The following is a 13,499-nucleotide window of genomic DNA, read 5'->3' as shown; positions in this document are numbered from 1 at the left end:
TGGAGGCTCCCATACTTGATCTTTCGGGGTGCTCATTTCCCGATGCTGACCTGTTGCCGTTGGACGATGCTATCAATGATGTCGACGACTTGGACGGGATGCTTGGCGCCAGTAATGCAACGGATGCTGTTAATACTCCCTTTGCCCGTCAGGCTGGGGACCCCTGGTCTTTGAATGGTTCTTGTCTTTCTGCAACAACGCCCAAATATCTTGGATCTCAATCACCCGGTACAGATGGTGAAGGTTGGCATCCGTGGTCGCAGAGAGTTGTTGATCAAGACCTCCTTGTCGGTCCTCTGAACCGTGCATCAACACCAGATGGTTCGAGCTTGGCGGAGGATGGCTGCCATAAGACAGGAGCTGGCCCCACTTTGCTGCCTGCCGCAAGCTACCACCTGGTACCTGCCTGCCTGGAGGCTGGCGATACGTACCTTAGCAGGTCACCCCTGTCATTACCCCACCATTTGACAGCAGCGGCGGGCATGAGCTCCCACTTGGGTCGCCGTCCAGACTGCAGATTGCACCTTTTCGGTTCAGTTGACTTTACAGTTCATGTCTGGTGCCTGCGTGTGTTGTTGTTGACCTGACATTGAAAGAGGCAAACAAACATTCGACTTTTTCTCTAAATCAACAGCTTCCGTCCTTTCCTGCGCATTTCCATCCAGCTCCCCGACGAACGAAGCAATAACGACTCTCGGATCGCAACAGTGCAGTCCCGTCCAGAAGAAAGCAGCCATTCCACTTGTACTGAGTGGTCTGTTATACGTAAGTGGTAGCTCTCAATGACCTTCCGTCACCTTGCTGGCCCATCTCCACTTCACATCGCGACATCAACACCATCAACTCACCACCATCAACAAACCATTTACTGCTAGCAACATATCGCACGGCGCAACCCCATACGCGCGGAAGCTAACATCGCCATAGAAAGCCCAGTCTTTGCCACATCTAGTACCATTATCGAATGCGCGGTTGATCCCACAATAATACATACATCATGGCGACGCCAGGCACGTCCAACCCGACCTCCCACACGGTCAGCCTCCTGCTCTCCAAGATCAACGATGCCGACCCCGATTACCGTTACATGGCCCTCAACGATCTGTTGGCCACCCTCAACATTGCCAAGCCAGACCTCCTCCAACACGACTACAACACATCAAATCGCACTCTCGACGAGGTCATCAAGGCTTTGGGTGATCAGAATGGCGAGGTCCAGAACCAGGCCATCAAGGTGCTGGGTCCCCTATTCAAGAAGCTCCCATGGCAGACCTACGGCACCGCCATGCAGAAGCTTATCGAGTTGCAAAGCCAAAACTCGGATATCAACTCAGTTCCTGCCATGGCCCTCAAAGCTGTCATCGAAGCCTTTCCGCGTCCTGTGCCCGGTGTCGCGACGAGTAAGGAAGCGCAAGAGGCTTACGAGACCATCAGCAAGTTGCTCATTCCTCGCTTCCTGGGTCAGACCACCGGCAAACAGGTACCCGGCCTGCTCCAAGGAGGCCAAGTCACTTCGGATTCTGTCGACGTTCTCATAGAAGTCGTCAGATGCTTCGGCCCAGTGCTTACCCTTGTTGAGGTTGAGGCTCTCCACGATGCTGTTGTTAGCCTTTTGGCCCAGGAGAAGTCCACATCAGTCGTCAAGAAGAGAGCCGTTGCCGCCGTGTCTATGCTGGCTCACTACTTGTCGGACGATCTTTTGGCTACTTTCGTTAAGCGCACTGTCTCTCTGTTGCGCAAGTCCAGCATGCCACCCGCTACCCGCCGTCTCTACATCACAATCCTGGGTTCCATGGCCCGTTCCATTCCTCATCGGTTTGGCCGTTATCTGCCCGAGGTGGTCACTTTCGTTCTCGATGCCCTTAACGAGGAGGAGTTGCAGGCACAACTCGAAGCCATCCAAGAAGGAAGCGAGACTACTTCGGAATGGGGCGATGTTCGGGAAGCCGCTCTTGTTGCCCTGGACGCATTCCTTTCCTCCTGTCCCAACCAGATGCGTCCCTACACGAATGATGCCATCGATGCCTGTCTGCGGTACCTCAAGTTCGATCCCAACTATGCCGCCGACGAGGACGAGGATATGGAAGAGGAGGAAGACGAGGAAGACGATTTCGACGATGACGACGAGTTCGAGGCTGATGGTAACTTTGACGACGACGATGATGCAAGCTGGAAGGTCAGGCGGTGCGCTGCCAAGGCCCTGCATACCATCATTTCAACACGAAGCAGCGGCGACCTCTTGGAGAGCGGTGTTCTCTACCAAAAGGTTGCTCCGGCATTGATCAAGAGGTTCGACGAGCGCGAGGAGAATGTTCGTCTGGAGGTTCTCTCTGCCGTCTCCTTGCTGATTCGCAAGACGGGAGAGGGTGTCATTCCTGACTTTACGATCGACAGCGCCACTGGCGATAGCCTTGGCCAAGCTCCTCAGAGCCGGAAGCGCAGACGCCAGAGTAGCGCAGCTGGTCAAGCTGGTCTGCCGGTAAATCTCTCCGGCACTGGGCTTACATCGCCAAAGGCCGAAAAGATCCCAGCAACGGGACCTCGTGCCGATCTCGCCGCCCTCACTCCTGCCATTGTCAAGTCGGCTACCAAACTGCTCAAGGGCAAGCTCATTCCCACGAAGCAGGCCACCATCAATATTCTTGATGATCTGATTTCGGTTCAAAAGGGTGGCCTTGCGCCATATCTCGACCAGATCACGGACCTTATTCTGGATGCCATCAAACCGACCGGATTAGGCACCTCATCGACGCAGATTTCTTTTACTGGGGGTAGCGCCTCTGCTACGACTAACACTCTTCGCATTGCGGCGCTTCGCCTCATTAGCAGCTTCGCCAGGAACCACTCGTCAAATGACCTGCAGCCTTACCTACCAAAGATCGTTGATGGTGTTGTTTCAGTTGTTCATGACCGTGTCTACAAGATCGCCGCTGAGGCTGTCCAAACTGCCGAGGAAGTCTCCAAGGCCATCACACCCCCACGTGCTCGCATGACTGCGCAAAAGTACAAGGGAGAGCTGCAAAAGCTTTACAATGTGATGGTTGACCGCACCACGGACAATGATGCTGACGCCGAAGTTCGCCAAAAGGCCATCCATGCCCTTGGGACCCTCCTCTCTCGGACATCAGATGCTGAAGGCGCCGCCTTGCTCCCGGATGAGAACCGGAAGACTGCTCTCGGTCACCTTAAGGACAGGCTCTTCAACGAAACCACGCGTCTCGCCGCCGTCCGGGCAATTGACACTGTTGCCGCTTTCTCATCGTCTGGAGCTTCTTTCGACGCGCCGTGGACTCAAGAAGTTGTTGGTGAACTTGCCGCTCAGTTGCGCAAGGCCAACCGTTCCTTGAGGGGCTCCAGCGTTATGGCCCTCAAGCATTTGGTCCTCTCGCCGGCTACCAAGAACACTCTAGATGATGCGACTGTCCAGAAGGTGGTGACCGCGCTGGTTACAGTCATCACGCACTACGACGCCCAGCTTCTTGGCCCTGGTCTTCTCGTGCTTGCACGCCTGGCACAGGAGAAGCCGCAAATCGTCATCACTCACGAGCTCATGACCGCGCTCTGTAAACTACTTATGGAGTCGACAGTTACAGGCACGGTCCTTGACTCTCTTCTAGTGCTTGTCCATAGCATCGGCCAGACTGGGAAGGGAGAGATTCTGATGCAGCGCCTGCTCAACCAGGTTGCCCTGAGCGGTGACCCCGCGGTGGTCGGCAAGGTTATCGGTACCCTTCTTGTGGCGAGTGGTAATAAGGGCACCTACACGGCCGAGCTTTTCGTCCAGGAGATCCAGCAGCAGAAGGGTGAGAGGGCCAGCCTTGCGCTTACCATTCTGGGTGAGGCCGGACTTCGTCTTGGCGATAAGTTCCCGTACTCTCCCAGCCTCTTCCTTGAGCAGTTCCATAGCGAGTACGACAAGACGGCGCTTTCTGCCGCCGTTGCTTTGGGTCGTGCTGGAGCGGGCAACGTAACTGCTTATGTCCCGGTCATCCTTGAGTCGATGCATCAGGGGGGTAACACGCAGTACTTGCTTCTTCAGTCTATCAAGGAGGTTCTCCAGCAAGTTGCTATGTCTTCGACCGATCTTGGCCAGTTGTCGACTCCCATCTGGAACCAGATCCTTGCTGCGTCTGGGTCGGAGGATAACAAGGCGGTTTGTGCAGAGTGTATTGGTCGTTTGGTTATCATTGATCCCAAGACGTACATGTTGAAGCTTGTCGTAAGTTGGGACCTCGCTCATCCAAGGTTTTCCGGCGCTAACATTCTATAGTCCCTGCTCAACGACCAGTCGCCTTTGTTGAGGGCCATCGCCATTCAGGCCCTTCGCTACACTCTCCCCGACGAGAACGAGGTCTTTGACAGCATGCTCAAGAGCCACCTGGTTGACATGCTCAAGACGATGCTGGAGGATCCTGAGATGGAGAACCGTCGTCATGCCATGTCGACCTTCAACTCGGCGGCGCACAACAAGGCGGACATCATCCTTGTTCATCTTAACAAGCTGATGCCTTATGTCATGAGGGAGACGGTGATCAAGCCGGAGCTCATCAGGGAGGTTCAGATGGGTCCGTTCAAGCATATTATTGATGATGGTTTGGAACTTCGCAAGGTGAGTAGGCCATTCTTGTGCACAAGGTTACCCGAGACTAATATTCATAGGCTGCATACGAAACCCTCTACGCTCTCATGGAGACGGCGTTTTCCCGCATCAGCATTATTGATCTTTACGACCGCATTGTCGCCGGCCTGTCGGATGACAACGATATCAAGGCTCTCTGCAACCTGATGGTCTCCAAACTCGCCTACATCGCCCCCGAAGAGACCATTCGCCGTCTCGACTCCATCGCAGAGGCCTTCCGCAAGACGCTGTCGACCAAGCTGAAGGACACAGCGGTGAAGCAGGAGCTCGAGAAGCTAGCTGAGGCTAACCGGGCAGCTCTTCGGGTCACACTCTTGCTCGGGGAGAAACTCAAGGCTTACCTAAGCACGGGCGGCGTGGTCGGAGCGGCAGCCCCCGGGGGCTCGGCTGCAGTGGCAGGAACCAACCAGGTCTGGCATAGCTATTGGGAGTGGGTATCGAAGGACTTTAGGACAGACCTTCAATCCCTCAGGGAGGAGGAGAGCAAGGGTGCCGGCCTGATTTAGTATGCCCGGTCGGATGACAGTATATCTATGCCTGACTATTTATCCACGGGAAAGGGATAAGGCTGATATGCAAGATTATTGGAGGAAACGGTGATGCGGGAATTAAGAATGGGGTGGATGGGATTACAATGAAAGTGATGACCTTGTGCTGGAGGTAGATAGGAAGGTATAGGAGTCGTCATCTCGGAGTCGTGAAAGGGCGATTAAGAGTAAAGACGGGGGTTTAGTAGTTGAAAGTGCCAATAGTTTTATTCCATTACGATACGTAGAAGTGCTTCAGTTTTTAGCGACGGAAGAACAAAACATAATACATATGATATCTACTTGCGTATGCTCCTGATTTTGTCGACCACGTTGGAGGGCTTCCAGAAATTGTGTGAAAAGGGGGGGGTTCCAAATCAAAACATTTAAAGGTCTTCCTTATGCAAGCGCATGCAAGCAGTACCGGTACTTCCAAGGTACCTGCTACTCATCGGACCCACTACCCGTCAAGCCACAGTCAATCGCGGCTACCGTAGCTTCGTTCACCACTGACACCTGAAGCTCCCGAGTCCCCTCGTCAACTTGCCGCCGTTGGTATCCCACGATTTCCATACACCCAATCCAATCCAACCCGCGATCATCCCACCACGCATAGCTGTCTACGAGCATCACGACGCCAACCTGCCATCGCATCATACACCATACAACAACGGGCGCGCACATACGTACCTACCATCTTACCGCCGTCCCAATACCACAAGTCCCCGGCAGCTCTCACATCCTCCACACAAGTGTCACAGCAACAATGTCCAACCACCTACCAGCCTCCGGAGGCAACGGCAGCCACGGGGCGCGCGCAGGCGATTCCGGGCTCCGATACCCGTCGAACGGCAAGACGATCTATCACCGGCCACTCAACCGCACCAAGACGGCGGAGCTGAGCAAGGCGGCTTTTGCGTATTTGTTTGCGGAAATGGTGTCGTATGCGCAGAGGAGGGTGACGGGGATTCAGGAGTTGGAGAAACGGTAGGCCAACTCTTCTGGTTTTTCTTGTCTTCTGCGGATTTTGCTTTGGGCTTGACACCGGCCTTGACCCGGTCGTGTCCTGGCCGTGTCGCTCTAGCTGGGCTGTCTCCCACTGGAATGGCCTCTGGTCTTGGAGCTGTCGGCGTGGCTTCCCTCTCGTTGCCCATACACTTCCTGCCCATCACTTTTACCAACCGTAGCCCATTATCCAGTCCACATGCTAATCCCAAACCTCGCTTCAGACTCAACCTCCAAGGCCATCCCATAGGCCTCAAACTCCTCGACCTCCTCCTCTTCCGCGAACCCCCGCGCTCGCAACTGCGTCCACTGAACATCATCGCCCTCCTGCACTTCATCAAGATTAACATCTGGACGCATCTCTTCGGGCGACAAGCCGACCGGCTCGAGAAGTCTTCCAACCCCGATACACCGGACGAGTTCATGATCATCGACAACGAACCGCTTGTGAACGCGTACATCAGCGTGCCGAAGGAGATGAGCCAGTTGAACTGCGCGGCGTTTGCGGCGGGGATTATTGAGGGGGTATGTGATGGGGCGGGGTTTCCCGCTAGGGTGACGGCGCATACGGTTGGGGATACGGCTGGTGGGAGTAATGGGAGTGGAAGTGGAGGGACGGGAGGGACAGGAGCGGCGGACGGGGAGATGTGGCCTGGCCGAACGGTGTTCTTGGTCAAGTTTCAGCCGGAGGTGTTGGAAAGGGAGGCGTTGATTGGGAATAAGAGCTGATGGTCGGTAAGGACGTAGAAAGAGGTGGAAAAGGGCGGTACAAGAGTGGGTTGACAGGAAGAAGGGACAGATGCTGAAGGGAGGTGTGTTTTGCTTGGGGCTTTTGGGATTTGGAATTGGGCATTTAGCATGGCGTTTAACCGGTTATGACGGCATCGTTTGTGAATATTATCACAGGTTCAGAGAGAGAACAGTTAATACGAGAGGCGCATTGCCTGAGAGAGTATGGTTATCGATCACGGGTTGAAGAGATCGAATTCCAGAAGAAAAAGCTGATCTTGTTTCTAGAAATTAAAGCCCATAGGGATATTTTTGATAAGCGATTTTGCGCCGTCCTGAATATGCTACCATACTCCTCTCTGGACATGCCGTCGGGATATGCGCTGCTTGCCGAGCTGTGTGCTGTAATCCGAGGCCTACCAAATTAACCCATGTAGTCCATGACCTCCCAACTCCGAGCATGCGCTTCGTCCCAGAGTCGCAAAATAAAAGCCCAAACTCCTGCTTATGCTATAACCCCAAAGATTCGGAACTTGTCCGTCCGCCCGCACGCGCCGTGTCTTGCAGCTCATGCGATGCCGTCGCTTTGTCCTCGCCCATTCCCCCTGTCAAATGCTCGTTCAACTTCCGTGTCCAGACACCGTCCATATGTCGTCACCATCATCTCTCCCCTTCTTCAAGCACCCATTACCTCGGCAACCCCCCATACCCACCACCAGCCCTCATCTTCTTCCTCGCAACCCTCCTCCCTCCATTCCCCGTCATTCCACCCCCAGCAACACCAGCCGTACTGCCACCACCCACGCCACCATTTCCCAATCCCAACCCGGCCCCCGGCGCGCCAGGACCTTGCTGCATCAGCTCATCAAGTCTTAGATCTCTCCAAGCCGGCTCGCGCGTCTTTTGCGTAGCCTTTTGAATGCCGAAAGCAGCGTGTTGGTCGGGGACTACGTCATCTTCGTCTTCGGGATTCAAGGGCTGTAAGTGGGGTGGCACGTAAATGTCTTCGGAGGAAGGGAGACGGTCGCGCGTGAAGTCGTCGAAGAGATCGGCGTGGTGGGAGGCGTGGAGGTGGAGAGGGGTGAAGTGGGCGTCTTTGTTCTGTTTTCAAGAAGGGAGGGAGCATTAGCGACTGATAAAAAAAAAAAAAGAATGGGAGGAGGAAAGATACAAAACTAACAGACAGGGACATGGACATAGACATGGGACATGGGGACATGGAGAAAGGAAGAAAACAACAAACATACCATACTTAAACCACCTTCACCAACCGGTCCAAAAAAGATATCAGCGTTATCCTTCAACCCTGGCGCCGGCGCAATATCTCCGTGGTAATCAAGTTGGATATTTGAACGAGGACGCGGGTAGACTGGGTGTAGAGAATCTTGGATCGCGTTCCAGTGGTGACGCTGCTGCGGGTTGGTGGATTGGCCCGGTCGAGATCCGTACCGGTTCGTGGTCCAGGCTGAGGGTTGGTGAGACATCCTTCTGAGAGCTGAGTGGTGGTGGTGACGCTGCGGGTGCTGCGGGTGCTGCAGGGCGATAAGGGAGTGGGGCGGCGATAAAGAGGGTGTGGCTGGTGTAAGTATCTTGAGGTACTTCGTTGTGTACTTGCGTGAGTGAGCGCTGCGCGAGAGATGCCAATACCAAAACAACCAAAAATGTTGTTGGTGATAATGTTGGTGTTGAGGGAAATTTGAGGAGATGATGGAGAAGGGTAGAGGTTTGTTGTTTTCTTGTCCATCGCTGCTTGCAACCACGCTGGGCAGACAGGTTCAGATGTTCAGATGGAAGAAGTCACACCCCATTCACGCGTCCTTTCCGTTTTCGTTCGCGGGTTGAACAATGAACGACTGGAACCTGACGGCGGAGTGAAAGAACCATACCACCGGCACCAGCTCGCGCTGTTGACCGGCAGGTTACTGATCTCTACTTGTGATGTCGCGGATTACGGACACACAAGTCAAAACATCGGAACTCACGATAACTCACAACGAGGGTGACGACCGCGGCGATGCATGGCGGTCAGATTTTGGATTATCGCGACAACATGACAATTCTCGCTTTTCCAACTCTGTCTTTTCGGGTTTGGGTGAACCATCTACGAGGCTCGCCCCGGGCAGATCCGAATTACAACCATCACACGCGGAAACCAAAGCTCGGGGTCTCTCGAGTCAAATTCTCAAAACATTCCACATGCTTCCTCGTGTACCGAGGCAGCTCTCAGCCATTTTCGTCGTTAACACACGGATTTAATCCAACAGGCATGGCTGTCGATTTGGTACCAAGCCAGTATGGCAAGCCTCAAGCTTCATTCTATCCACACCCATCGAAAGAGCTCGGTGATTCACGAGTGTTTGCCCTGGCTCAATCGACGTGGAACAAGTCCGCTGGAGGTATTCATCATCAGCTACTCCTGGATTGATTCAATGCAAGAACACGCCAGCACTCAGACCAAGAGGTTCATTAGTTCACAGAAATGTAGGAGGTAAATCAAGAGTTTCTGGCAACGAAGACTGCGAGCGGCTACCTGGCACTTGAGCTATATTGCTCATGTCAGTGACTGTCGAACACATCACCATGGTCGAGTATCGAGCCATCAGACACCAGCATCTCAATCAGATCTTCCGAGCTCGAAAAACGCCGAGAAACCCTTCCAAGTCCAAAATTCCCCTTGTCCTTGCTTCAGCCGTGGCTAATAAGAAGCAGCTCATCTGTGTCGTGGAAATTGTGGACAAGAGCCGCCCAAGCTGAGATTGTTCTCAGTCCGGTCCGATCCTTTCTCACCCGTCCTAGCAATACCAGAAAAAGCTTTCCACCACACTGCAATTCTCATCCGGATTATCCTCGCGATCATCAGGTCCCGTATTGCCAGCAGCCTTATTCTCATCCTGCTCAGTGGCCGTCAGCATCCCATCCACCTTCCGCTCAAACAGCGTCATCTCTGGTTTTGCCATTGCAACCACCAAAGAAGCCTTGCGGCTGGCTACAACCCTGACCAGGATCTCCGTCACCGACCACATTCTTCATATCATCATCACCAAGTTTCTCACGCACCTTTTCAATCTCCTCTCGCTTGATGATGTCCTTTTCGTTGCAACCTCCGAAGAAGCATGACGAGTGCCAACCATCGCGTCCCTTATCATCGGCGTCCTTCTCATCTCCCTTAACAACAGCCGGCTTCTCATCATCGGCCGACTTCTTGACAACCTTGACAAACATCTCCTCCCGCTTAGTGGTAGCAAGCTTACCATCACAGCCTCCGAAAAAGCCTTGCGGCAGGCTACATCCCTGACCAGGGTCACCGTCACCACGTTCAGCAACCTGGCCTTCGACGTTGACAGACTTCTTCTCATCCTCCTCGGGGATAGCCAACCCGGTATTGTCCTCAGGCTCACGCTTCTCGTTAGAGACAACAACATGTTCCTTGCCATCAACCCGCTTCTGTCGTTCAATCTCAGCCAATTTAACAGTCTCCAGCGCCCCCATCGTCAAAGTCGCACTATACAAGTAGGTTTGTATCCACCCGCCAACCTGCTGCTCGCCCACGCACGTATCCAGCACCTCTTTCATTCTTTGCTTGATATCCTTCTTGGCGAGCTTGACGGGCCAGCCATCGCGCTCATTATAGTTGCAGATGACGATGTGGCAGGTGTTGTAGTCGCCCTTCTTGCAGTCATTGGCGCCGGTGGACCAGGAGAGGACGAAGTCATCGGGGTTGGTGGGGGCTGAGTGGATGTCAGGGTCGGGGACCCAGAGGGTGTTGTTAGAGGAGAGGAACTCGTGGTAGAGGCTGCGGCAGTCGTTGAAGCCGGAGGGGTAGGGGACGGCATCTTCGTCGGTTATCTGGGGTTTTGTTAGGGATCGGTCGTTGAGAGGAAGGGAAGACGAGAATGAGAGGGAAGAGGGGAAAGGGGGAAAAAAGAGAGGAAGACTTACATAAAGGCATTGGGCTTCGGTCGAATTGCGGCTATCATTTCCAGGAGAAGGGTCGTCGGGAATCTCGTCCACTTCGCTCTTTTCCTCCGAAGCACGCTTCCCATCACAACCGCCAAAGAACCCTTGAGGCTGATTGCATCCCTGACCAGGATCACCCGAGCCACGATTATCAAGACCCTTCCCTTTGCCATTTCCAGAGCCGGGAGGAGAGATACCGTTCGAACCGCAAGACCAGGTATAATCCGCGATCTGGGTGCATGAGTAATTAGGGTTGACATCAAACGGGTCGCTGTCATCCTGAGTGTCCTTGTTCTTGGGGTTGGGCCCAACCGTAGAAAGAACCATCGCGAGATGCTCCTCGTTGACCTTGTACTTGCTGGCATCGCTGCCGTCGGGGCCATTAAAGCTGCAAGTAGCATTTCCCTGCTTGCCAATGACGCAGCGGACATCAGCACCCGTGCAGACATAGTCCCCAGTAACATCAGTGACGCAGGAGAAATCCGGATCACCTCCATCTTCTGAGTCCCTGCTGCTGGTCTTGAAGAGGTCGTTGGCAGAAGTATTAGAAATGCAAAAAACATTGCTGCCATCGTCGAAGGTGCAGGTCTCGTTGTTGGGACCGCCGCTGCAAATGTATTGTCGGAGGGCAGTGTTTTTGCAATCCCAGACGCCGTAGGGATCGCCGTCATTTCTGGCTTTGACAGTGTTGATAGCAGCAGCTGCGTCGATGGTGGTAGTCTTGAGATCCATCTTGTTGTTTTTAGTGCAATTCCGGTTCATGTCCTCGTCATAGAGACAGGACTCGTCGTTAGGGCCGCCAGCACACTCGTACTGGCCGGCGGCGTTGTAGCCGCAGACCCAAGGGTGGTTGGGGTCGATAGGAAGGGCCGTGGGAAGGGTGTCTCTGTTGGCAAGAAGGCCATGGTTCACGTTGTGTGCAAGGCGGATGGGAGTAGCAATCTTCTTCTGGCCAGCGGTGCAAGAAGTCGGGTCACCGTGCTCGTCGAACACGCAGGTCTCGTGGTCGGGATCGCCGGTGCACTCGTACTGGCCGGCCGCGTTGTAGCTGCAGGCCCAGTCAGAGTCGGGGTCGGGAGCGGTTTCTTCAGAGACGGGAGAACGCTTGGTGTTTTGGTTCCAGTTGGGGTTGTCTTCACCGCCCGGGGTGCAAATCTCGGTGGCATGGGCATTGATGCACATGTCGCCGGGATGGACGTCAGTATGGATCGAGGGGTTGTGGTCGTCGCGGCCGGCGAGGCCATGGTTCAGGTTGGTGGTCTTGAGACGTGTTAGTTGGCTTGAGTTGAAGGCGGGAGTTGGGAACTTACCTTCGAAGGGGTGAGACTGTGGTCAATGGCAACGATGCCGTCCTTGGGGATGGATACGGGACTGCCGAGGATGGCAGTGGGCGCCAACGCCAGGAGGACGGTGGCGATGCGTGAGGTGCGCATCTTGAGGAGGGTAGAAGCTGTGGACAGATGTTCGATGGTGATCTGGAACTGAGAGACAGCTTCGTGAGATGGATGTGGTAGGATGAAGGAGGAAAGAATCTCGTCGTTGGTGGGAGGAAAGGCGGTTTCTTATACTTGCCTGGAGGATGATCCACGCGTTCTTCGTGATAACCCTTCTGGCTGGAAATTTGGATGACAGCCATCTCGCCATTCGATTTCATGATCATGAGCGGCGGTCTAAAAGCAAACAACAGGATGTTAGGACGAACAACCTCGTTATAAGAGAGCTCGTGTGAGCAAATGCTGCCTGGTAAACAGCAGGGCGTTGAGATGAAACCCGTCATCGGTGAGTTCTCACGAGAGACAGGTGGCCTAGAAGTAAACAAACAAGAACCTTGATGGATGGCCAAGCATTGTGAGATGAACGAGGCTTTGAAGATTTCGCTCAATATGAAGAAACCGCTCACTTCTCGCTCACACCACTCCATCCGAGAGTATTGCGGTGTATTCTTGATGTATCTTTAACGCTAATAAGATACTCTTCGCTAGTAAGTATTGGATTCTCTCCATCACTGGTGAAGTTAGGACACTCGATCACGGCAACCGCTTATTCCTAGCATCATGCAGCAAGCAGCAGCGCTTCCAACTGACTTCAGTACTCAGTACGAGGAACGATGTTCATTACATGACAATGAACTAGATGAGCTCGCGAAACGAGAAGAGTGAGCAATCTCAAGCACGGAAATGAAAACAAACGAAGCTGTCAGATGACTGGTGTTGAGGCTAGAACCTTCAATCATCGGACACTTGACAGCAGTTTGCTCACACTCGAGCTCTTCTCCGCCTTGATACCCATTAACGACTGTGAACTTTCGCCTCTCAATCACGGATCCTCGTTATTTGCTTTCTCAGAAGTATTTCTCCTGGACCCTGACCTCATGTAAGCACTCGTCTAGGTTCCTCTAGGTTCTCTTCACGAGATTGAAAGTTCTCCGCGGAGTTCGATCGTAATTAAATCCGAATAATAAACATGCGCGAGCAGTGAAGTAGCAAGTGATGGTAAATATGCCTCAGGTAGGTGTTTTTCTTCTCATGTGCTCTGAATGGCCCATGGGAGGCAAAAGGCACACAGCCAGCAACTATTCTCCGGATGGTTGTCATTCATCTCATATGCCAGACCGGACCGAAGTGAGAGAAATGAGAGAGCAC

The 13,499-nt window shown here is 53.6% G+C and overlaps 4 protein-coding genes across 4 annotated transcripts; 2 read left to right on the top strand and 2 right to left on the bottom strand.

The window, feature by feature from the left end:
* Positions 1–659: 659 nt before the first annotated feature.
* On the top strand, positions 660–5,145 carry SMAC4_07972 (uncharacterized protein; the record flags this gene model as incomplete). The annotated part of the gene is made up of 4 exons (XM_066090719.1): positions 660–765; positions 928–4,219; positions 4,271–4,609; positions 4,660–5,145. Exons 2-4 carry the CDS (start codon positions 998–1,000, stop codon positions 5,143–5,145), a joined length of 4,047 nt encoding a protein of 1,348 aa, XP_065946321.1. The 5' UTR covers positions 660–765; positions 928–997.
* Positions 5,146–5,528: 383 nt separating this feature from the next.
* On the top strand, positions 5,529–7,062 carry SMAC4_07971 (uncharacterized protein). Its single transcript, XM_003346274.2, has 2 exons — positions 5,529–6,153; positions 6,396–7,062. Exons 1-2 carry the CDS (start codon positions 5,933–5,935, stop codon positions 6,898–6,900), a joined length of 726 nt encoding a protein of 241 aa, XP_003346322.1. The 5' UTR covers positions 5,529–5,932; the 3' UTR covers positions 6,901–7,062.
* Positions 7,063–7,144: 82 nt separating this feature from the next.
* On the bottom strand, positions 7,145–8,985 carry SMAC4_07970 (uncharacterized protein). Its single transcript, XM_024655918.2, has 2 exons — positions 8,148–8,985; positions 7,145–8,001 (listed from the first exon to the last, which is right to left on the bottom strand). The coding sequence occupies exons 1-2, from the start codon at positions 8,382–8,384 to the stop codon at positions 7,588–7,590; spliced, it is 651 nt and encodes a 216-aa protein (XP_024511724.1). The 5' UTR covers positions 8,385–8,985; the 3' UTR covers positions 7,145–7,587.
* A 408-nt stretch (positions 8,986–9,393) lies between these two features.
* On the bottom strand, positions 9,394–12,290 carry SMAC4_07969 (uncharacterized protein; the record flags this gene model as incomplete). Its single annotated transcript, XM_066090718.1, has 3 exons — positions 9,394–10,746; positions 10,840–12,117; positions 12,168–12,290. The coding sequence occupies 3 exons, from the start codon at positions 12,288–12,290 to the stop codon at positions 9,829–9,831; spliced, it is 2,319 nt and encodes a 772-aa protein (XP_065946320.1). The 3' UTR covers positions 9,394–9,828.
* Between the last annotated feature and the right edge of the window lie 1,209 nt (positions 12,291–13,499).

This window comes from Sordaria macrospora, chromosome 2 (genome assembly GCF_033870435.1).
Source record: "Sordaria macrospora chromosome 2, complete sequence".
Taxonomy (NCBI): domain Eukaryota; kingdom Fungi; phylum Ascomycota; class Sordariomycetes; order Sordariales; family Sordariaceae; genus Sordaria; species Sordaria macrospora.
The sequence above is the reverse complement of the archived record's forward strand: the minus strand, read 5'-3'. Positions and strand labels throughout refer to the sequence as shown.